At 46.9% G+C, this 23,786-nt stretch overlaps 8 protein-coding genes across 8 annotated transcripts; 5 read left to right on the forward strand and 3 right to left on the reverse strand.

Moving 5' to 3' along the window:
* Positions 1–1,443: 1,443 nt before the first annotated feature.
* Positions 1,444–2,672, reverse strand: Triagg1_8113 (uncharacterized protein; the record flags this gene model as incomplete). Its single annotated transcript, XM_062902924.1, has 2 exons — positions 1,444–2,115; positions 2,184–2,672. The coding sequence occupies 2 exons, from the start codon at positions 2,670–2,672 to the stop codon at positions 1,444–1,446; spliced, it is 1,161 nt and encodes a 386-aa protein (XP_062752958.1).
* Positions 2,673–4,006: 1,334 nt separating this feature from the next.
* On the forward strand, positions 4,007–5,388 carry Triagg1_8114 (uncharacterized protein; the record flags this gene model as incomplete). Its single annotated transcript, XM_062902925.1, has 2 exons — positions 4,007–4,506; positions 5,025–5,388. 2 exons carry the CDS (start codon positions 4,007–4,009, stop codon positions 5,386–5,388), a joined length of 864 nt encoding a protein of 287 aa, XP_062752959.1.
* Positions 5,389–6,170: 782 nt separating this feature from the next.
* Triagg1_8115 (uncharacterized protein) lies at positions 6,171–7,176 on the reverse strand (the record flags this gene model as incomplete). The annotated part of the gene is made up of 2 exons (XM_062902926.1): positions 6,171–6,522; positions 6,587–7,176. The coding sequence occupies 2 exons, from the start codon at positions 7,174–7,176 to the stop codon at positions 6,171–6,173; spliced, it is 942 nt and encodes a 313-aa protein (XP_062752960.1).
* A 302-nt stretch (positions 7,177–7,478) lies between these two features.
* Triagg1_8116 (uncharacterized protein) lies at positions 7,479–9,224 on the reverse strand (the record flags this gene model as incomplete). The annotated part of the gene is made up of 6 exons (XM_062902927.1): positions 7,479–7,736; positions 7,797–8,022; positions 8,258–8,592; positions 8,647–8,869; positions 8,953–9,111; positions 9,160–9,224. 6 exons carry the CDS (start codon positions 9,222–9,224, stop codon positions 7,479–7,481), a joined length of 1,266 nt encoding a protein of 421 aa, XP_062752961.1.
* A 1,491-nt stretch (positions 9,225–10,715) lies between these two features.
* On the forward strand, positions 10,716–11,925 carry Triagg1_8117 (uncharacterized protein; the record flags this gene model as incomplete). The annotated part of the gene is made up of 4 exons (XM_062902928.1): positions 10,716–10,740; positions 10,816–11,082; positions 11,146–11,237; positions 11,299–11,925. The coding sequence occupies 4 exons, from the start codon at positions 10,716–10,718 to the stop codon at positions 11,923–11,925; spliced, it is 1,011 nt and encodes a 336-aa protein (XP_062752962.1).
* A 1,827-nt stretch (positions 11,926–13,752) lies between these two features.
* On the forward strand, positions 13,753–15,014 carry Triagg1_8118 (uncharacterized protein; the record flags this gene model as incomplete). Its single annotated transcript, XM_062902930.1, has 2 exons — positions 13,753–14,087; positions 14,162–15,014. The coding sequence occupies 2 exons, from the start codon at positions 13,753–13,755 to the stop codon at positions 15,012–15,014; spliced, it is 1,188 nt and encodes a 395-aa protein (XP_062752963.1).
* Positions 15,015–15,874: 860 nt separating this feature from the next.
* On the forward strand, positions 15,875–20,083 carry Triagg1_8119 (uncharacterized protein; the record flags this gene model as incomplete). The annotated part of the gene is made up of 7 exons (XM_062902931.1): positions 15,875–16,274; positions 16,337–16,544; positions 16,651–16,860; positions 16,934–17,961; positions 18,798–19,051; positions 19,109–19,358; positions 19,422–20,083. The coding sequence occupies 7 exons, from the start codon at positions 15,875–15,877 to the stop codon at positions 20,081–20,083; spliced, it is 3,012 nt and encodes a 1,003-aa protein (XP_062752964.1).
* A 1,297-nt stretch (positions 20,084–21,380) lies between these two features.
* Positions 21,381–23,429, forward strand: Triagg1_8120 (uncharacterized protein; the record flags this gene model as incomplete). The annotated part of the gene is made up of 1 exon (XM_062902932.1): positions 21,381–23,429. The coding sequence occupies one exon, from the start codon at positions 21,381–21,383 to the stop codon at positions 23,427–23,429; it is 2,049 nt and encodes a 682-aa protein (XP_062752965.1).
* Positions 23,430–23,786: the final 357 nt, after the last annotated feature.

Raw genomic sequence — 23,786 nt, forward strand, 5'->3', positions numbered from 1 at the left:
CTATATTTGGGACAATTCAGCCGTGTGGCTGGCTCTCTGTTAGTCTTTAATATCTGGCTCCAAGAACCTTGGGAGTATTGAACTAGTATTTGGCACTAATTGAACCTCTCTATTTCTCAAGGCAAGAATCGTAGGCTGCTCTCATATTTGTACTGAAATGACAACAGTACAAATTGCAATAGACATACGTGTAAGATTCACTGCGACAATCAGGTTCAATAGCAATGAAACATGACACGCATCCGACGGTTGTAATTCTAGGTAATGAGCCAATGGTAACCACGTCTCCGGCAATATTGCACATCATTGCCGAAGAGAACGTAGAATCCACCATCCACTTGAACCCATTGGTAATATTTTCCCTTTTAGCCGCACAACACCAAATGCCGGGAACCGATACCGCATGCATGGGGTAAACACGTGGTTTGCTTCTAGGACAAACTAACTTATTGACATGACGTGGTGCTGGAATAACAATGATTGAGATATTTCGTAAAAGAATGGAAAGGACCGTTCGATAACTGCATCTGAAAAGCTACTGTACTACGATGATAGCCCTTAGATTCTGGAATTTGGACGTGGCCAAAAAACCCAAGGCTGTATTCCAATCGTCCAAAGCATTGTTTTCTACGTACTAAATATGAGCATGTGTGGTTTTGCTATAAGTAATTAGGAAGACTATTACGATGCATGAGGAGCGCCTATAAATCAGCCCCTGATGATCTTGCTTTAATTAGGCATGAAAGCAAGATGAAAGGAACAAGTCAGCAGTAGCCAGGGTAGTAGGTCATTACGGTTGTTGCATCATGCCTTTTTCCGATTCGGCGGGTTTGATTGGATTCCGTCTTATCTACTAGTTTGCTTGTGAAAAACTACTGATTTTTAATCCTTGATATGGTCATTTTCTAGTTCGTATACACTGGAGCTGAAATCCGGATATCCACATCTAAAACTGACGGCAAAACTTCTGATGGAGTAATGATGAACAGTGGCAGTAGAATGTGAGCTCAATAAAGTATCTGAAGTTCTTGATCTAGGAAGCTAACGAGAGGATAAGATGCTATTGGATGCTGCGAAGATACATTTTTTCTGTGCTAGTTAATAGAAGGATATTGATAAGTAGACATATCCCGAGTAATGGTGATATGCAGAGATAGGAACCAGAGAGTAACAAAAAGTTGAGCTGGAACATCATAGGGCTACCAGTGGCTAAGTTGATTTTACAATTCATCGAGTAACATGTTTGGCGCTAATAGCTACCAATGATATTGTTATTATTTATGTCTAAAAGTTATCTATGCTAAAAGCTATCTAATGATCTACCTACAAAAGCAGCGAAGGATGAGAATGTGACTGTTAAGCTAATGAAACAATGTAGCCCGCTCTTTAAAGCCTCCCTTCTTCCACGGATTAATTATCCCCCTCATTCAATAGCTCTCTCATTTAAGAAGAGGCTTGGGCTGCATTCTCCATTGCAGACTTGAAGAACGACACGAGTGCATCGGGGCCATTTTCATGCCGTATCAGGGTCGCCATTTGTAGACCACCCTTTATATGCTCGACTCCCCGGCGAAACATATCTTCCTCATATTCCGCAACGGCGCGGTTCAAGGCCTCTATACCATATGTTGCAATTTTTGAGGCCAGAGAGAGTGCATCTGCCATGGCGCAGTTGACACCTTCACCATTTGGGACGGCGACATGAGCAGCATCCCCCATCAATGTTATACCGGGAACAGAATCCCATCTCAAAGTCTGTGGAGCCGTGTAGTAAAGGGGCCAGCTGCGAAAGTCCTCCGAGTATCGGATCAGGTCTTTGAGTTCTTCTGCCCAATCCCCAAAGAATTCCGAAGAAAGAAATAAACGCCGCGTAGATTCAGTATCCGTCAGATTGACAATGCCACTTCGCACGAAATCTTCGGGTACGGTAACACCAAGATAAACTCTGTACGATCTGTTGCCTTGACGCTGAGTGACGATTTCTTTCGACGATCCCAAGCACATGAGAGTGCCCGCGCCAATTTTTGAGACCATGGTTGGAAAGTAAGGACTTTCGAGATTTATTCTCGACTCTATGTAGTGATTACCCGAATATTGTGGCTTTGTTGGTGTAATCTGTAACTCGTAATTAGCTCTCGTTAATGTGAGAAGTTAGAGAGAGGAGAAGCTCTCCAGCGTCTTACCGAAGCTCGCACTTTGCTCCATGCGCCATCTGCACCAATCACGAGCCTGAATCCAGAAGCTGAAGATCCGTTTGTGAATTGAAGAATATGATGCCCGTCTTGCTCCAGTGTGACGCTCTTAAGAACATGATTCCAGCGAACCTTTTCCTTTGGGATCGAGTCTAACAAAATTTGGCGTAGCAAGATGCGATCAATTTCAGGGGCATCGCGCCCTTGGCCAGTTTGGAAAACCCTTTCTCCCTGTTGGTTGGCAATTGTAAAAGACGTATCCTCGTATCTAGCGTGCTTCTTGAATTCATAAAAAAGCCCTGCTTCTTTCAACGCAAGCTGTCCTGTCTCTGCGTGAATGTCAAGGCTCCCTCCTCTGCGATTAGAGCTATCGGATTCGTCACGCTCGTACACGACATAATCGACGCCTCTGCACTCCAAAAGGCGCGCCAGAGTCAAGCCACAAGGCCCGGCACCGATAATGGCAATAGTGGGAGGCATGGATGGCGCTGTGGTCGTGGCTTTAAGTAAATGTCAAATTGTTTGAATGTGTTGCTGGGGATGCCTATAAAAAACTTTCCCGAATCTTAAGTACTTCGCCCTTTATATAGATTCCTCGTCAAGCTTTATGAGTAAATCGATTCGCAATCTCTCGGGACCAGAGTTCTTTCGCCATTGTACCGAACAGCTGCTGGCGGGTTGCACCGCTTAGCCTGGACCCGAAAAACAATTGTGGATGCAACTTCGGGACCGAGAGCTCTCGGGTAAAGCAACCGGTCGGAGTTCAGCAGCTAAACTACGGAGCCGCGTCGAATTTTGCACGGTTCGTATACTATTAGGCGTAGTTGGTGTGTGGAAGTTCCACATTGCTTATCCTTATGTAAAGTCGTAATCAGCCTACGCCTGGCATCATGAAATAGCATTGAACTGCATGGCTCCCGGTGCCTGGAGCCAAAGGCTACCATGGGACGGAGCACTGGGGGCTTACAGCGGTAAATATTTGCTTACAAACTGCCGAGTTGAGCGCTAGAAGAAGTGCTTGCCTGGAGTTTGCCTACATGCTCGCTTAACAAGGCGAAAGATTCATACAACTGCTAGATAAGACAAAGGAATTGATGGAGCTTCTATGACTCAATTACTCATTTCTTGAGTCACTAACGCTATTGAACTCCCTGAGCAACTATAGCTTGTTTTTAATGTTGTTTTATTTGTTTGATAGCACAGTCTTTAGTGATGATAGCTAACTGCTCTGTCTTTTACTAGAGTCACTGCTTCCTGCTGGGTCATTCCATAGGTTTCAATACTATTATACCAGCTGTGTTAAATAACCTACAATATTGGAGAGGGCGCCTAAGCGATTGACATACTAAATATCATTGCTCGAGCGTATTTATTATACGCTGTCCGTTCGCTTCACCCAGGGTGTTAGCAGGTCTTCCTTTTATATTACTTAGCCAACAGGATTATGGTATCTTTAATAGGCTAATTAGCAATACCTAGAACTTCCAGTCCGCGTTCTAAGAATGTCAGCAAATAGGTATCGGAGAGGGCACCCAGGCTGTTGTCGTATTAAATCTCGTATGATCACCTAATATTAAAGCTCGAGCGTATTTTTTAAACGCCGCTCATTTGCTATATCGAGAGCAACAGCAGGGCATTCCTTCGTACTGTGACTTGGCCAATGTGTATAAATGTATATAAACATATACTGGAGTCCTCCCGCCTATACGTAAATAGCTACGGTTGCAGCCGACATCGATTTCTCTTTCTCAAAGATCTTTAAACCGTCCTCCGCAACAAGGTTCACAAACCAGCCTTGAATACTTTATCCTCCAATGTACTCTTTCAAGATTGCCGCGGCTCTTAGTCTTGCTGCTTTGGCACGGGCCTTTACTATTCCATCTGGTACCCCCGACGGCGTCTATGCAGTCTCTACTAGCGAGAATGGCACTACTGTCCATGCAAAGATTTCTAGTCCCTCAAAGATCGAGCGTGACCAGGCTCAAGTAGCACCGAGGGCTGTTGAGCCCCGTGATCAAGGAATCTACTGTGGCTGCGGATTTAATCTGGACCCCGGCAACTGCGATGCAGCTGTAGCAGATCTCAAGACGCAGCTTCCTGGAGCACACATCTATGAAGGCACGTCGTACTACTCTATTCGCGGGAATGTCGTCGCCTTCGTCTGTGTTCCTTATGTCGATCCAGGCGTATGGACTGACATTTCTCCCGATGAATATGGCCAAGCGCTGGCAACAATCACGTCAAAGTGCGGACGATATATTGCCGGGGCTATGTTCACTGGATTTTCCATACAATATGTTGGATACGCTCAGTGGTATGATGGTTATGATTTCTGCAAACATGCAACGGACTCATCGTCCACTCATTGCTAAACTGACCCAACGTTACGACCCTGGCTTGGAAGTGGTATCTCATATGACATGATATTTATGGAAGACTATGGACCGACGGATCAATCGACCTGTTCCACAATTCACGCATAAACAGCATAAAGCTTCATTTCACCTATAGTGCTGAGGAGATTAGCTACTCAGCTTTCAACAAATCCATTTAGTAAAACACCAGTTTACCTCAATCTCTATTGACAATTGCTTACGTAACGACGTCTTACTGCTTTGTTGTTTAAACTGATCATGTTCACGCACAGTGCCAAGGGACATTGCTCGTAGCGGGCACTATCAGCTTCCCGGTTCCGTCTTGATTTATAAATACTCGGCTGATCTGTGCTTTCTGCAATTAATTTTTCTTGAGATTATAATTCTTTCCTTGCGCCGAAATCAACCATAATCAAAAGACCGGGTTTCAAATATTTACATCTACGACGCTAGGCAGCAAAATGAAGCCAGTGCTCACCTCGACCAGTATCGGCTCGGCCGTCCGAACACTTCACATCACGAAGATACGCAGCGTGTCTGCCACTTCCAATGTCTGGCAAAGGATTCAAAAGCACCAGACCATTACCAATGAGCTCGGCACTCTTCGAAACTTTTCTGGTTATACTCGCCTTCATAACAAGCAGCGGAATAATGAAGAGCTCCCGTCTTTTAGCTTTGAAGGCCTGGGGATGAGCAGGAATGCCAAGGTCTTTGTCATTGTTGTCTTGAGCATTTTTGGCACAATTGAGACTTGGGTCTGGTGCAAAGGCATTTATCGTTGGTGGAATGGTCCTTCGGAGAAGGAAAAGAAGCTGGTTTAAATCCCCAATTGCAATTGAAGATGGAAAAGGGAACCAAGAATGAATAAGACAAGTCGAAATATATATTGCGTCAAGACAGATGTCTACACAAATCCTACGTATATTCCCCTTATGCGGGCCCAGTGACCGTGGTGAGGAATACTATCAAAAGTCAATTCATCCTGTTCCTAACATAACAAATCATCAATTCTGTTGGCATTTATCTCAGCGTTCCCAACTTGCACTCTCCAACGATCGAGATTTCGATGGGAAATGCGAAATGCTGGATAACCAGCAGAGTAGACAGTACAGTGTTCGATGCGAGGTGCGTACGGTTTAGGTAGTCATTGATTTAGTCCAACACCAGAAAGCCAGGTATCATCAACGGATACGATACCTAAAATGCACCACCAGTACTACCCATACTCTACGTATCCTGTCTTTGAAAGAGACTTTCCCCTGCCATATATAGGTTAGTGTAAATTAAAATTAGGTGGATACTTGAGTCATGCTGTTAGTTTTTGGAGGCCTTGCCAGGCCCTCGGGAACAAGGAAGGATGGAGTATTACCTCGTGGTGATTGTAGTCCTTTCAATGGGAGAGTCGCGACGATTGGATGTATCCGGCAAGAATGGAGACTATCTCGCCGTAATATGATTCTCATTGTGAGTATGAATTGGAAGCTTTATTTCTCACTTCACGAGATTGCGCCTGAGATGTGACACTGGTGCAGTAGCTCCAAAACTGCCTTACAGGTAAACGCGTTGCGTCACACTGGCAGTCCCCAGCCAAACCTCATTTCCGTTAAAACGGTTTACCCTGAATGCGGTTTCGCACTGCCTCTTCAAGGGATTGCAGTTGACCTTCATCCAATCCAAGTCCCTCATTATCCAGCTTATCGTAAACCGCTCCGCCTGTGGCCCAAATCCGTCGCAGCGTGCCAACAACGGCACGTGGATTACCCTCATCCCAGTACTTCTTCTCGAGGCCCTTAACGTCATCCAGTGGGATATACTTGGTATCAAGCTTGTGTCCAAGCTGCTTTTCATATTCGGCCAGGATCTGATTTGGCGACTTTGTAAACGAGGCGATTTTGAGCACCTTACCAACCGACACCTCTGGGCGCTGTAGCGCTGCTACCAATGCTTTACCGACACTGTTTACATCTCATCGTTAGCTAGGTTGACAATTGTTAGTGATCGTTAAGACCTGTAACTTACTCTTCCATGGCTGTAAATCCAATGGGTTGCTCTCCATCTCCAAGAAGAGCCGCCTTTTTATTCTTTATATCAAACCCGCCGAATGTCTCGTCGCCGTCCACCCACATCTCAATGTATGGTCCCACAACTAAGTATGTAGGTTTCAAATTCTTCACGTCCTCTGCGAATGTCTTGCGCACCCTCCGCTTGAATTGATGAGGTTTCTCGAAAGCACTGCTAGGGTCATGGTCTGGATCCGTGCCATATTCCGATGGGAAAAACCAGCGGACAGAGTCCGATTCATCCGCCAACCGGATGAGCTCAAATTGATGCTCCAAAGCCCCTCGGCCCAGGCAGCTAATGGCAGTATCAACCCCGCCGTACGCTCTCTTCACGTCTTCCGCGTTGGTGATGTCGCCAACAATAACTGATACGCCTGCATCTTTCCACTGGCTCAAAAGCTCGGGCTTGGTTGCCACCGTGTTCGGTGAGGTGAAGATTGAGATTCTGGGAAATGAGGGCGTGGCGCGAATCAGTTGGTTGACGATGTGTTTCCCAATGTTGCCAGTAGCGCCAAAGGCTAGAATGTGCAAAGGTTTGAGGGACGACATGATAGCAATTGCAATTAGTATTAATTATGAAAGGCTGTAGGTAAAGAGGAACAACAATGTCGCCAGTGCCTTTCTGAAGTTGACTGATTTGCGTCAGTAATTTATCGTTTGGCGGCTGTCTTCGGCATCGAGATGAGGGGTAAAGCCCAAGGGCGCATCTTCAGAGAAGAAATGACGCCTTTGTACGCCAAAATCCGGCAATTTGCTACAAATTGAACCGCCCTATGCGTGTCACCTCTAAACTTAGTCAACTTCATAAAAACTCTTTATAATCCCGCGACCCCCCTTATTCTCATCTAATTTTAAACCTTTTCCTTTTCAGGCTTCGAAGTGGCCGCCGGAGGAGGGAACTTGGGCGTATATTTGCTCACTTTTCGAATCTGTGCGCCCTTGATGTAGAAAATGACGGGCACAGGCGCCAACAGAGCCGCGACACACCCCAATAATGTCATTGCCCATTGTATGCCCATCCCCTTGAACATATAAGAGGAGAAAAGAGGGAATATAGCACCAGATAACGATCGTAGAAAGGTATTAGCTGCTAGAGCTGACGCCGCAAGCTACTAGTTATGTTGGTAATGAACTAAGACACTGAACATTCATAATGAGTAGACACATACCATCAGATAGGCGTCAATAAGGTAATTAAACGCCTGAAGAAAGACCATTGAGATACCAAGGCCCGTCACAACACCACCGAGTGTTGGGACAATCCAGTGAACTTCTTTTCGATAGCCAGACCAACCGAGCCAAAACATGCCACCAGCGAAGAGAACCGCTCCAACCATAGCTTCGGGCAGTCGCCACTCTGGTACAGGCATATTATTGTTTGCTTCACGTTTGCGCCTATAGATCGGTGCTCTCAAAAACCATTATGATGCCTGTTATAATGCAACCAAGTACGGGGCCTAGCTCGGGGAGACCGCTGATGCCCGGCCTCATGACATAAACGCCTTGGAAGATGATAGGATACGCAGTAAGAAACAGATATAGTAGGCCATAAATAAATGCGGAATAGATACATGTAACAAAGGGTTAGCAACTGTAGCTGGGAGCCATGGCATAAGTGAGGTTGATATACCTGATTAGCAAGACAATGGGCTCAACGACAAGCATATGAAGTGGTCGGATAAAATTACGTTCAACCATTTCGTGAAAGCTGACCTCGGTCTCCTCTTGCTTGGCGTGGAAAGCCCAGTTCTTTGTTTTCCGAAGTAGCTCGGTTGCCTTTCGAGTCAAAATAATTGGAGGATAAATCTCGTGTACAAAGAGAAAGTTTGCCACAGCCGCTGCGGAAGCGAGGATGCCCGAAAGATACTGAGTCCACCGCCAACCAAGATGGCTTGTTACAATGAAGCCTCCAATGAATGGTGAGAACATTGGGCCAATAAAAAAAGACAACGTGAAAATTGTAACCTGGATATAGGTTAGCAAGAAAGCAAGGCTGAGAATCTGTCTGAGAGATCTTACTGCAATGCCGCGAGTCCTGTTGTCGAACAAATCCACAAACACAGCGCCGCCCACGGCAAGAGGGCTAGTTCCAAAAAAGCCTGTGAAGAAACGGTTGATCATGATGCTTTGAAGATTTTTGGAAACTGCTACGGCAAAGTGGAAAATCGCAGTCCCAAAGGCGGCAACGATGAGAGGCAGCCGACGCGCCTTGATTCCAGAGAGTGGTCCCCATAACACTGGTCTATAGTAGAGTGAGATAACGTCTTGTAGACGAGAGTAATGATGGCTTGGAAGAGCATCATATTAGAGCAGAGGCTTGCTTACCCTGCCGAAAACCCTAGGACAAAAAGTGTGACGCCGAGTGTGGCAACCTCTGGAGCAACTTTATAGTCTGCCGCTATTGTCGAAATGGCGGGCGCGTATATTCCACTGGCGAAAGTCGCGATAAATGTAGTTATGGATAAAATCGCAGTAATAACAGCCCTGTTTATGTTAGATAGTTTATCCCTATATCCCCCTCCGAGTACTGACTTTGTCCTCATAGGCCAATTTTGCGGATCAGTGGAATCATCAGCGCCTTCAAACTCCACAATCATCTTTCTCCAGGAGGTCCGGAGGGTCAGGTTTTCCGGCTCCCATCGGTGGCAGCGGTGATGCGTCCTCTCTGCCTTCCAATGGCACTTCTACAGTATGACTGTGCTGGCTTTCGATTGTTCGTGCCTGGCTCAAGGCTATTTCGTCCCGTTCTGCATCGCTGACGAGAACATCGTTTCCCCTGGGTTGCTGTTCGGATTTAGACTGACGTTGCCGCCTATCATCATCGGCTTCGGTCGATTGGGTATCAAAACTCATGGCTGATATAGCCTTTAATTATTTGTTTCTCTTAAATCCGCGATGTATCTTTTCCTAGTTGTTAATACAATGGTCAAGCCTTGGCGTATGTTGATACTGTACAGTCAGGCATCCTCATTTATTTGCCAAGCTAAAGGAAGCACAATACATATAGAAAAGGCTTTCAAGTATCCCTACATAGTATCGTGCCTAAACAAGACCTCTTTCTAAACAAATCTGATTAACAATAACTCTAGAACCTCTGAAGCAATTGTTTACATGTTCTATCTCGAGATATGTGAAATTTCTAAGCAGAGCTGCAAATTTCGGCGGCTCGGCGGCTCACTTTCGGAGCCTCGGACTCTCGGACTGATGTCAATTAATGCTGGTTGTTCGAACTCTGCGCCTCGAATAGGGATGGTGAATGTCCAAATCAGCTAAAGAGAGTTCCGTTGCTGCAATTGGCAAAATACTCGTTACGTCAATTACCAGAAACAGAATTGCCTTTTTGGTGTTTACTGTAAAGAATGCATTGGTTGTATGTAGTGTATGAGAATTAGTAACTGGCTAAACGGCAAAGAGCGTTTGCGAAGGAGTTCAGTTGGGCGTTCCCAATCCGCCAATCCTTAGTAAGAGCATCTACTTTGGGGCTGTTACTTCGCTGTTGGAGATGCAGAATGCCAATAAGTTCTATTCTATTCATTTTACATGCGGCGCTACAATCAAAGCGTCTTTGCGAAGCTTTGCTCCCAACACATGGTTTTATCCTGCATCTTAGAAGCACTGATTGAATTGGAATGGTATGCATATTTTGTAATCCTTGTCCAATGGCTACGGTGAGGTTATTCAAGGAACTAGTGGCAAAGCACACCTAGATTCGACGTGAATTGAGTCTATCGAATTAGATGCGTGCGCAATTGTTTATGCTTCTAATAAACTTTTGATTACGTGTGGTTCTTTGTTTCTTAGTAATTCCATGATATTGCTTTGACCTTGTTTTTGTTGCTGATTCACCTTTGGGACTTCCGAGATACCGAAAGAGCCGATTTTCCCGAAAGGCCATGAAGATTGCTTTAGGCGTTAAGAGACATGCGTCCCACTCATGATTTTCAATCCGCAACACGAATGCTGCGCTCGCAAGTATGGAAATATTAATATATAATCTATTAGATCCGGCATCGATGAGCCTATCTACAGCTTGTGAGCATTAAAAAAAAAATCGCAATTGAAACTTTTGAACAAAACAAGTTAACGACATGTCCAACACAATGAGAGCAATCGGTAAGACTCAACCTTCTGAAAGGCTAGAATCGATTCCTCGAAGTCCTCATGTTTAACTTTGGTCTGGTATAATAGATATTCGGGGCGATGTTGGCCCAGCAGAATCCCTTTATATGGCGGATATTCCAAAGCCTGTACCTAAGGAAGGCCAGGCACTGGTAAAAGTCAAAGCATTCGGAATCAACCGCGCAGACATTATGCAGCGTGATGGAGAATACCCGGTTCCTCCCTGGGTCGGTAAAATCATGGGATTGGAATTTTCAGGCATCATAGAGGAACTAGGGGAAAATAGCGAATCTTCCTTTAGTGTCGGCGATGAAGTGTTTGCTTTAGCTTACGGAGGTATGACGACGACCCAAGAGAACCTCTCGAAACTAGGTTCGCTAACGAACGGCTGTTATTTAGGAGCGTATGCCGAGTACATTACTATCTCAACTCATATGCTAATCCACAAGCCATCGCACTTGTCATGGGAAAAGGCTGCGGGCATTCCCGAAGTAAGTCTCAGCTGGTTATGGAAAAATTGGGCATGCCTGGATAGATGCTAATCATACATAGACATGGCTTACCGCAACAAAGGTGATGTATAAGATCGGGGAATTTACACGTGGCAAATCTATTCTCTGGCATGCTGGAGCTTCCGGGGTTTCTATCAGTGGAATCCAGCTTGCCCTCAGCGCTGGGGCCTCAGCCGTTTATGCAACAGCACGATCCGATGAAAAATGCGATTTCTGCGTCAATACCCTTGGGGCCACTGCGGCTTTCAACACTACCGATCCAAATTGGGTTGACCAAGTGATGAAGGCGACTGATGGCAAAGGCGTTGACATAATTGCTGACCTAATTGGTCCCGATGTCTTCGCTGAGAACCTCAAGATTGCCGCCAAAGATGCAAAAATCGTGTTGATCGGACTAATGAGCGGATTTATCTTTAAAAAGGAATTTGATATGGGACTGCTTGCTTTCAAAAGAGTCAGATACGAAGGCTCAACTCTGAGAAGTCGAGACGAGGAATTTCAGCGCAAACTGAGAGATACTTTTGTATCAGAGGCCCTTGCACAGTTCCAGTCTGGGCAGTTCAAAGTCTACATCGAAAAAGTCTTACCCTGGGAAAAAATCATCGACGCGCACAAACTGATGGAGACTAACAAAATTATGGGAAAGATTATTTGCACGATCAACTAATGAATTGATGATAGACTTGGAAACAATGGATTTTCCCCCCACTAGATTCAATAGTTTAAACTGTCTAGATAACTGATTGCAACACGTTTTTGTATGGAATGATTTGTTTATGAACTCTACTGTATCAAAGGAGTGTAATATACCGCTGACTCTTTTAAGCTCAAGGCGTCTCCAAACTTCTGACCCACTTCCTAGTTGAATCTACAAAACCTTGGACTCAGTACCAACCTTCCATGTTGGAGACACTGGGATTTAATAGATGATTTAATAATTACCTGCGCTCCTTATCTCTGGTGGGCTGATCAAGGAGATAAATGCGATAACGATGTTCACGAATTAAGTGATTGATATGAATGGGGGTTAGCCTAATCAGGCAAATGGAATTGATGGTATACTGGGTCATAACCGGGGAGTGGATTTATCTAAGTTGATATCACGCGCGACTCATATGCCGCGGCTGCTTGGGGGAGAGCCAGAGTAATACGAGTATGGGCAATTATCTAGCGTCTCATTCAGCAAACAGTAGCCGTTTCGGTAGTGTTCAAGAGTGAGAAGCGGGATCATCTAGTATCTGAAGTAGCTCCAAATTAATAAAAAGCATAACTTACAATCTAGGGAGATGAATTTGCTATCAAAATACGATACGGTGGTAAGGCTGGGCAGCCATATTACATATTTCCCGTTGCACCTGTGGTGTTAGAGCTAACCGGGCAGTCTATGTCTGGCGTTTTCCCCACTAACAGTTCGCGATATGTCGCGTGCTCTCGTTGGAACGCTACCCACGGAGTAGAAGCGGAAACTTCCCTCAAAACAAGGTAGCTCACTACTTTATGTATTGCGGAGCATTCCGATGCGGATGGACAACTTGGGAGCGGAGTTGGCCTATGGCCGTTTATTGATAAGCTACTTTGGGTCTTACATTGAGAAAAGATGCATATACACATCCGTTTTACTTTTACAAGTTGAGGTCTTATTATAATACCCACACGATTGCAAATACCTACTTGCCTACCTTTGCTAATTCATACGTGGTATCCCCATAGGTTGCGCGGCCTCGTCAACTCAATGAGGGTGATACGCAGAAAGTGAGAGCCATATAGCCCAGCAGTGCGGGCTATTGGGATATTTCGGTACGAGGCATGGCGTCCACACATGTTTGGCAAGCTGAACTCGCCTCCCTGTAATCCTGTCAGGTCATCGCCGCACTAGACACGCTTCACATGCTCCAAATGCTGCCAAGATGCCTCGTGCCGTCGTACGCGACCTCTGCCCAAACTCCTAGCCTAGCGCCAAGTAGTTCATGCTGGATTCACCGCGTGCATCGTTGAGCCCAGTGGCGCTAAATATGGTGGCGTAACGAGAGCGGCCGCGAATGCTTGGCCAGGCACAGGAGCAATTTCCGATCGCCCAACTTCTCCAAACGCCACAGCTCCTACAGGTAGGTAGACCACAGCCGGCCGGCCGGGACGAGCGAAGCCCGATTACATTGAGACGGAGGCGAGACAAGTTCAGCCCTCTAAAAGGAGCCAGATTAGTTCAATAGTCACCACGCCAGGGGCTGCCAAGCTATGTGCCAATCGGCCTCGATGTGGTAACAAGCCCATTTTATTCTCGTTATCAGTTCATAGCCTGCATACTTACCATTAATTAGGCTTTTTACTATGAATACATCAATTTGCTAGTGCTATGCATTGCTTTTCGTTAAGTTTTATCTCGAGTCCATGGCGTAACCTCTCTTTTGCTGCTTAAAGTGTCATCACCTAGAGATATCTCGACAAGATCATAGCTTGTGCAACTCTTCAAATCGTTTTCATGTAGGGCTGAAATATGGCTCTCTACTCATCGGCACCGCCAGAAAGGCCGTTCAGCGATGCGAAACCCACATTGCTTGTTGCCTGGTGGATAACGCTCTTTTGCACCTGTCTCGTCTTGCTGCGTATCTCGGGACGATATATTCGAGTGGAAAAGCTCTTCATCGAGGACAAGATTACGGCTTTGGCATTGTTGCCGTTATATCTGCGCATTGCCTGCACCCACGTCGTCCTGTTATATGGCACAAACAATATTCAGCTCGGTGGTCTGACGTTGCTATCCAAGGAGATCGATCAGAGGGTCATTGCGAGTAAAGTTGTGCTTGCTGGAAGAATATTCTATGCTGCCACGTAAGTTCACCTTGCGGAAGTTTATATCTGTGTTATTCACAAGTGTGCAATGGAAGCTAATTAATGTTTCATAGAATATGGACACTCAAATTTACAACGCTGGAGTTTCTCAACAGGCTGGCTGGCGCTTCCTCAAAGAAAGTCTACAGCATGCTCATCAATGTTTTGCGAGGCATCCTTGCAGCATCCTTTGTGGCCATCCTCGTGAGCACTTTGGCTGAGTGCCGACCGATCTCTCATTACTGGCAAATCATTCCGGACCCAGGACCGCAGTGTCGTCAAGGAGTGGCACAGCTCTTCACAATGGGAGTTTGCAGCGCAGTCATTGACGCCATACTCATCATATTCCCGATCCCAATCATCGTCTCTACACGCATTCCTACACGACGCAAGGTCTTGCTTGCTATGCTCTTCTGCTTCGGATTCTTGACTGTTGGCATCACGATTTACAGAATACCTGAGACCATCAAACAGCATGGGGACCAGGTGGTTCGATCTATGTGGGCATCCATAGAGTTGCTTGCGGCAACCGCAGTGGCGAATCTGGTAGCCCTGGGCTCTTTCGTTAGAGATAGCGGAGCCAGAAAGATCAAGTTTCGGCCAAACTACAACAGCAGCGGGACGACTTCCCGGCCCCAAGGCCAAGGAACCATGAGAAGCGATTGGTATGAAGCTGAGAACGAGGACCGGGCCAAGTCGGACGACAATGGATGGGTGGACGATAAACAGGCCGATACCGCATACCAATCTACAGCAAACTCTCAATCAGCCAGTGGTGGTGGAGTTAGTCCAACGCAGAGCCATGACTCGCTGATCCAGCCGGACCACGGATCACCACCACAGGCTGCCGCGGTCTTGGGCCTTGAGACTCCTCGATCTCCAGAACGTCTGGTGCCCGCTGGGAGGACTAGCCTCCGCCGCAGATAGATGCCTCACCAATAATAACTCTGAACACTTCTTCTTAGCGCCTGCAAATCTTCAAGCCAGTTCCCAGCCACAGTAGGCAATCGACTAATAGTTCGACTGCCCATCACACCCTCACATCTCATAACCCCTTTTTCTTGCCAATTTTAGTTAACGTAAGGAGAGAAAATTCGCGGCTGTTCGTGGTTCATGAGCCTCCATGCATGTCGCTTGCGTACATCCACATCCAGCTAGTGCATGCATGTTGATTCCATTATGCCATAGAATCCTCGAGGAACCTGTCATGGCATCGTTTTTCGATTCTGTTAGTCATGTTTCAGATGAAATCCTGCCAAGTGACAATCCTTATCTCTCAACCCCAGGTTTGCGGAGCACAACATGTATCCCCACACACTCAACCACATGGTTAGTATGCAGGGGCGGCAACACGTCCACGACTTGTAAACTGTTGCTGTCATGAGCGAACCGCTCTTATCTAGCGCGTGCTAAAATGGCGTTGAGACCTCGGCTCCAGCAACGCTGTGGCGTGAGGCTATTGATGCGCATGAAACTCTTCAACGGCGCGGTGTGCATGATATTAGCAAATCACAGCAGGGCTCTTCGTACGATCACCGGAAGGAGCTTACCATTTCGAGGCAGTTTGAGTGCCAAGATGGAGTTGGAAAGGAAATGAGGTTTTCGTCCTGAAAGAGGGCTACCAGCTGCGTCTCCCATTGCGTGCCTTCTAATGGCCTTCCATAGCCCTTCCATCCTGGCCACGAAGGATGATTCCATGCATACTTAATTTTCCGAACGAACTGGATCGACGTTCCTTTTTACATGCCTTTTGCAAATAGGCGTAGGAGGGCCTCCCGCAGCTAAACATGGCATCCAACGAGCCAGAAAAGCCAAAATCCATCAAAAATGGCATCACATACACCAGGGACTTTGAAGTGGTCGAAATGAGCGACCTGTCGGCGAGCAAGTCCCAAAGCCAGTTCGCAGTAGCAACGTCGTATTCCATTACAACCAATTCACGACCCAGGACTTCTCGCAAGAAGTCAATGGGTCGCCGTTTCGTCGACAGCTTTCGTCGAGTTCCTGGAGGTCTTCCCATGACGGGTAACCATGGCTATCATGTCAACGATGATCTCCCTGACATGGGACAAGCCGGTGGTCGCTTCTATGACCTTCGTGCTGCCAATGTCCGGACGGCCAATTCTGCACTTGCGCGAGACCTCAAGGGCCGCCATCTGCAAATGATTGCCATTGGAGGCTCTGTCGGTATAGTTACATTTCCAACAGTTCGCTTAAAAAAATGGCAGTGACCTAACAACCGAGCTCAGGGACGGGTCTTTTCGTGGCATCGGGTGTGGCTCTCTACCAAAGCGGCCCAGCTTCTTTACTGCTTGGCTACCTTGTTACTGGTGCTATACAGTTTTGCACCATGCAAAGTATGGGTGAATTGGTAACAGCATTTCCAGTTGCTGGTTCGTTTTCTGCGTTTTCAAGTCGGTTTCTGGACCCATCATGGGGTTTCGCCATGGGTTGGAAGTAAGTAAAAGAAACCCAATCCTGCAGTTAATCATAACATACGATTCCCTGTAAAGACGCGTTTTACAAAACATGATAGCAGAGCTAATGCTAGTGCACGCGGTAGTTATGCTTTACAATGGCTTATCGCTCTTCCTATTGAGATGATTTCCGGGGCTTTGGCCATCCAATATTGGAATGCATCTATTAACCCATCCATCTTCGTCACCATCTTTCTACTCGCAATCGTCATCATAAATCTGTTGGGGATCAAAGGATATGGCGAAGCGGAATTTATTTTCTCCACGGTCAAAGTAACTGCCATTGTGGGCTTCATGTAATACCTGCCTGTTGTTTGATACTGGCTTGTTTTCATGGTTCTTCTGCTAACACCAAGATGAACAATCTAGACTCCTCGGGGTAGTTATTAATATCGGAGGACCGCCTACCAGTGGTTACATTGGCGGACATTATTGGACAGATCCCGGTCCAACAAACAACGGCTTCAAAGGCTTCTGCAGCGTCTTAGCCACATCTTCGTTTTCGTTTGTCGGTACCGAAATCATCGGGCTGGCTGCGGCCGAGACGGCGAACCCAAGAAAATCCCTCCCAAGCGCCATCAAACAAGTATTCTGGAGAATTGGCATCTTTTACATTGTATCACTGCTGTTGGTGACTCTGTTGGTTCCGTACAACGAGCCCCGTCTTCTTGGAGGCCAAAGCTCTGTTGATGCGGCCGCCAGTCCGTTCGTCATTGCCGTCGAGAGCGCCGGATCAACCATTTTACCCAGTGTTATGAATGCCGTGATCATGATTGCAGTGTTGAGTGTGGGAAACTCTGCCATATTCGGATCTTCGAGAACGCTGGCCTCCTTGGCTGAGCAGTCGCACGCGCCGGCCATATTTTCCTATGTTGATCGCAAAGGACGACCACTAGTCGCGATTCTTTTCGCCTCTTCTCTAGGCCTTTTGGCCTACCTAGTCAATGTCAAGATCCATTCAGAGATCTTCAACTGGCTTCTGGCCATTTGTGGTTTGTCCAGTCTGTTCACTTGGGGCAGCATTTGCCTCTGTCATATTCGATTCCGGAGAGCTTGGGCAGCAGCAGGCTACTCGGTAAATCACCTGCCATTTGTTTCACAGGCCGGTATTATGGGTTCTATCCTCGGATTGGTAGGCAATATATTGGTGCTAGCTTCCCAGTTTTGGGTTGCCATTTCCCCAGTGCCAACCAGTCCCACGGGTGGTCAGCCCGCTATCACTGCCAGAAACTTCTTCCTAAAGATGTTGGCCGTCCCAATCGTCATTCTGTTCTATGTTGGACATAAATTGTGGTTTAGGACACAGATTGTCAGCATAGCAGCTATGGATATCCACACTGGGAGGAGCTTTTCGAGAGTACAGTCCCATGTTTCGGCAGAGGAGGAGGAGATGCGCCGTACATGGCCTTTGTGGAAGAGGATATACAGGACACTATGTTGAGGACAAGGACTGCGAGAAATATTTACATGCGTACATACGTAGAATACGAAGCAATCACATTACATGATACCTTATCTGTCAGCCCATCCAAGTTTATTTGTCTGAAGAGCCTGGTCATGTTGCCTTCCTTTCATCATTTCGGGGCCGAGGCACCTTGGCCACTCCGCAAGTAATACCCCTATTAGATGAGCACCAGGGAAAGCTACTCGTATTTCCAGGGTACAATATAGTTTTATATCGGTTTCTTTTTAAAAAAAAAACGGAGCCCAGGTCTACATTCTTTACCCGCCCCGAGTGAATACCGCAATTCCTTGTCACATTGCTTTTACAAGGGACAATTGATTCAGAAACTATCCATTCCATGTGCGCCTCAACTCTATCTGCCTAGTAGAGTTTTTATTTACATTATACATGGCGGGAGCCGTTAAATATATGACTTTGCTGCAATGCATATATACTGAACTTCCATCTCGTTTTTGTAATTCATCCTAGGTGATATACGTTACTCACGTGTAACCTAACCAACAACCAACACACATGGAATTGGCGCGCTAAGTTGGCGCGCCATGATTCGCTGAAGAGATGGACATGACACAACTGAGCTTCGCGTCGTCGGCACGAGTAGCCGATAGAACTGCGCATCCAACTCTTCATTCCTTTGGACAACGTCCAGTTGAGTTATTTTTGAAGGGGGTTTTCCGCCCGTCCTAGAGCCTTCGTCTTGCTATTAGGTTCGCTCGCGACTGGATATCAACTCTCTTTTCCATCACAGAGTCACTCTGATTGCTACAGACGGCATGGATCCCGCTACAGTTTCAGCGCACGATCGGGCGCTCAGCTACATCTCGGATCCTCGCTTCAGCCAAGAGTTTATTCTTCCCAGAACTGCAAACCGCGACCCCATCACTGTTTGCTATGCTGACCTGGGATTCAAACCCGAATCTCCGGCCGCAAGTCGCAGTACGCCAACTGTGCTCTTCATCCCCGGCATGTTTGGGTCCAGATATATCGGGGGTCTTCTAGATCCAGTTGCTCGTAAATTTGGAGTGAGAGTTTTGGTTATCGACAGGTGAAGATGTGTCCTATGATAATTCAGTATTCAGCGCAGTTGGGCTAGGAATGCTAACGTCTCTCTGCCTCGTGTGCATAGGCCTGGGATGGGCCTCTCCACCCGCGTGCCACTTTCGCAGCGGCTTTCAACGTGGATTGAGATCGTCCCTCTTCTAATGGCACATTTAGATATCGAGCATATCGCCTTAATCTCGCATTCATTTGGGGTAATGTATCTGCTTAACACCTTGCATCATTACCGGGATATGCTGCATCCCGAGCGGCCTTTTGTTGCATTTATGGGTATGTAGAACGATGGCAATTGGCTTCTTATGTAGCCTGGAACCTTGACTTACAAATCATCAGCGCCGTGGGTTGATCCAGCGCACTCCAAACTTACACTATGGCAGATGGCTCACTATATTCCGACACAAGCCATTGGTCTAATGAACCTCATTACACCTGCATTCGCCACAAGTGGAACTGTTTTTACCAAGGCCGCCAGTTTCCTCTCTTCTTCTATTGGCGGTGGTGACGGGCGAGAGCTTTCCTTCCAAGAGATCAACAGGAAAAAGCTGGCGACCGACTATGACTTGCCAAGAGATGTACAACTAGAATTGGGACCGATGCGTATGAAGAAAATCTTTGAGGGAGACACCACTGGTGCCAATGATGAGGCACTTCAGTGTTTGAGAAAAGGCGACGGACGATCGTGGGGAGAGTGTGATGATTACAATGTCTTTGTAAAGGCATTCGTGAGCACTGAGAGGCAAAAACAACAGTTGGACGTGAGTTCTCAGGGCCACATGAAACTGAAAGTGAGAGCATATTTCGCTGAAAGCGATGTCATGATTGGCGCAGGGGGCCAGAAGTATGTGGAAGAATGCTGGGGATGGCAAGAGAACACATTTGACGATGTCATTGACTTCAGCTCGGCTACGGTCCCCGGTACTGACCATGACAGCGTTATGGAATCTATTGAAGTACTCGAGAAGCTTTTCATGGATGTCAAGGGCAGTCTAACATGATGGTTGATATATTGGAATGAGAAGGAGAAGATTGGGAGAAATTGGACAGTTCTAATCATTCGTTGCGTCGTATATTACCCTATATTATACCAGGTGAGTAGTCTATAGTCTCAATAGTTCCGCTATTCAGCCACATATCTTCCAGGTGCTTCGCCAGTCTTTTACAATTACTCTACACGATCTACGCAGCTACTAATGGGGGCTCAGTTAAGGCAACATCGCGTATATGCTGCTGGTTTGATCTCAATGCATAAAGAGAGCCTTAATGTAAGAACGGCTAAATACATAAAACATATTCTTTTTTAAACACATGATATAGGATGCGGCCGTGACAGTATTGTCATCCGGACTATTAAATCCCCATCAAATTTTTAGATTCACCGTTGAGTGCGATGACGATTTGAGCTGGCAATGCAAGAGTAATTCCTCGCCGATATACGAGTAGTCTAAGAACATGAATTGTCATTGTCTACGCCAATCCTTGAGCGCGAATCTTCTGACCACATCTGTTATCCAGCCAATGGTCCTATCAACAGCTATTTTAAGAATCATCACTGCGATAACGGCAGCAGGAGACAAGCATACTGGGCATGGATCGCGCATGCTAGCGAAGATCTGAAGCGGGGGTTGTAGGGCCTTTTGAATATGGGAGACGGAGTCAGAATCCGCTATCTGGCCGGTTAATGCCGGATATAGCGAACACTGGATGTTCGGCAGGCTAACCAATCCTCCAGCTGGGGTACCCCATCAGCTCACATCGCAACAACAGGGCATTAAGATTGAGATCGGAGTTTACAAGCTTACTTGATGCAGAAACTCCCCTGGAGCTCTAGGTCAACAACAGCCACACGGCCGATACCTGCCTAATACTGGATGGACCTTTGTTAGCGTTTCGGAAAACGTCCAATCGGCGGCGTTGGCAATGCTCGAGGAACAACTGGGAAGACGACTACCTTGGTCAGCGCAGGGCGTCTGACTGGGTTTCTGGTGTTGTAATACCTTTGAATAAGAGAAGGATTTCACGACATCTCGGATATTCGGCAGGCGGACTTTTGACAAAGGGGAAGAGTTGTGAATAGATAGGGAGTAGCCTAGCAAATGTGCACACAGATAGTAGTGGCTAGCGGCATTGTAGAGATCTAATGAGCACGATGGCATGACAGGTACTATGGGGCTTTGATGTCGGGATATAAAAGCATGGCTGTTTGGCCAAGAAAAGCTTGAACTGTTGCCAAGGCTTGCTGAGGCGATCCTTCGCAAACAAAGTTTGGCAGATACTTCAATATTATTAGGCAACATGGGCTATTCGCTCAGGACTTTGCTGGCTCTTGCAGCGGCGATTGCATTCACGGATTCATCTGTGTATGGATTGCCGTCTAGTAGCTACGTGCTCCACGAAACCAGGACTCCGACCGGAACTGGCCAGGTCGATAACCATCGGCCATGGAAGCGCGGCAGCCGCCTCGAGCCAGACGCTATAATTCCGCTCCGGATTGGGTTGGTACAAAGCAACGTCCATCTTGGCTATGAGAAGCTGATGGAAGTCTCTGATCCATCATCCGAGACCTTTGGCAAACATCTAAGTGAGGACGAGGTCCACGAGCTGTTTGCTCCAGCACATGAGACTTTCGATGCTGTTCATTCCTGGTTGGTTGAGTCTGGCGTCAATGCCACAGACATCCGCCAATATGTCAATAAAGGATGGCTCGCTATTGATCTTCCTGTGTCCCACATCGAAGATCTGTTCCAAACACAGTATCACGAACATGAACGGGAAGGAGTGCTCAAGATTGGATGTGATCAATACCACGTCCCTAAGCACCTCGCGAAGCACATCGACTATATTGTTCCTGGTGTCAAACTATCACCACCAATGATGAAACGTTCCTTGGAAAGACGCAGTGGAACGAACCACCGAAAGGGTTGGAAGCCGAAGCAAATGCCACCAAACTTGCTGTCATTGTTGAAAAAGCCTCATCCGAACCCCAAACTCCCAGCCGATCTGCAGGATTGCGCTCGAAACTTTACTGCCATCTGTTACCGTGCGTTGTACCAGATCCCAGCAATTAGCATCCCAATTCCTGGACACGAGCCCGCAGTTTATGAGTCTGGAGACACATTCTCTCAGGAAGATATCGACTCATATTTCCACAAATATGCCCCTTACATTGCCAATGGCACGCATCCCAAAGTCTTGTCAATCGACGGTGGCCAAGCACCTGTAACCGCTGATTCTGAATTCAATACCGGCGAATCCGATATTGATATCGACATTATTCAGACTTTGATCTGGCCTCAGTCCATGGTCTTGTATCAAGTGGATGACCGCTTGTATACTACTGCCAACAACTACTCCGGCTTCTTGAACAATTTCTTGGATGCTCTAGATGGTTCTTACTGCCACTACTCGGCATTTGGCATCTCTGGTGACAGCCCAGGCGTCGATCCTTCTTATCCCGATAAGCGTCCTGGTGGCTACACCGGCCAGCGTCTGTGTGGCGCCTACAAGCCAAACAAGGTCATTTCCATCTCGTACGGAGAGGGAGAGATTGATGTGCCCAAAAACTACTTCCTCCGCCAATGCAACGAGTGGCTCAAACTAGGTCTCCAAGGAACTACGGTTCTGGTCTCTTCCGGAGATTACGGCGCTGCCATGCCGCCGCATGAGGACTCGGCAAGTGGTTGCTTGTCTGGATCAGGTCAGAACCAGACCATCTACAATCCTGGAAATCCCGTTTCGTGCCCATACCTCACCTCTGTTGGTGCTACCCAGCTTGAGACTGGCACAACTGTCCTTGACGCAGAGGGCGCCATGCAGACCAACCTCGGTCCAGGAGCCGAACTGTTCGCCTCTGGAGGCGGCTTCTCAAACTATTTCCCTATACCGGACTATCAGAAGGCGGCAGTCAAAAGTTACTTTGCCAAGCATGACCCAGGCCACCCTTACTACATCGCAAACAACGATGCAAGCAATATTGGCGAGAATGGAGGAATCTACAACCGTGCTGGTAGAGGTATCCCTGATATTTCAGCTAACGGAGCTCATTTCCGCGCGTTCAACAACCAGACCGATGGTCACTGGTTCGGAACAAGTCTGGCAGCGCCTCTTTGGGCCTCTGTCATTACACTTATTAACCAGGAGCGTGCCAAAATTGGCAAAAGATCTGTTGGGTTTATCAATCCAGTTCTTTATGCCAACACAGATGCCCTCACTGATATCAAGCAAGGGTCGAACCCGAATTGCGGAACCAGTGGCTTCACTGCTGTAGAGGGCTGGGATCCAGTGACTGGACTGGGCACTCCCAAGTATCCCAACCTATTGAAGCTCTGGCTGAAGCTCCCATGAAGGTACAACCATATTTTTCTGGGCTAGTGATACCAACCCTACCATTAGAGATAATAGGAAATAATGTTTCTTTTCTATTGAATCCTTTTTGCTGTGCCATTCCCTAATCACCAAGTATCCTGCCCAACTTTTTTTTTCTGTGCCATTTCATAGTTTCTATTTACCCATCTATAGCTTTGTAGGGGCTATGATGTGCTTCTGTTCGTCTTGGTTGTGTCTCGCGATAACTGGTGTATGATAGCGCGCCACGCTACCGGGATAGCAAGTAATGTGATGGTTCATTTCTACCTGTAGGAACTTCATGAACTGGGCGCGCAAATACCTCACTTCCATACAAATTCTGCCAATCTAGATCAT

The sequence above is a fragment of the Trichoderma aggressivum genome (genome assembly GCF_033847375.1).
Source record: "Trichoderma aggressivum f. europaeum strain CBS 100526 chromosome Unknown scaffold_038, whole genome shotgun sequence".
Lineage (NCBI taxonomy): Eukaryota > Fungi > Ascomycota > Sordariomycetes > Hypocreales > Hypocreaceae > Trichoderma > Trichoderma aggressivum.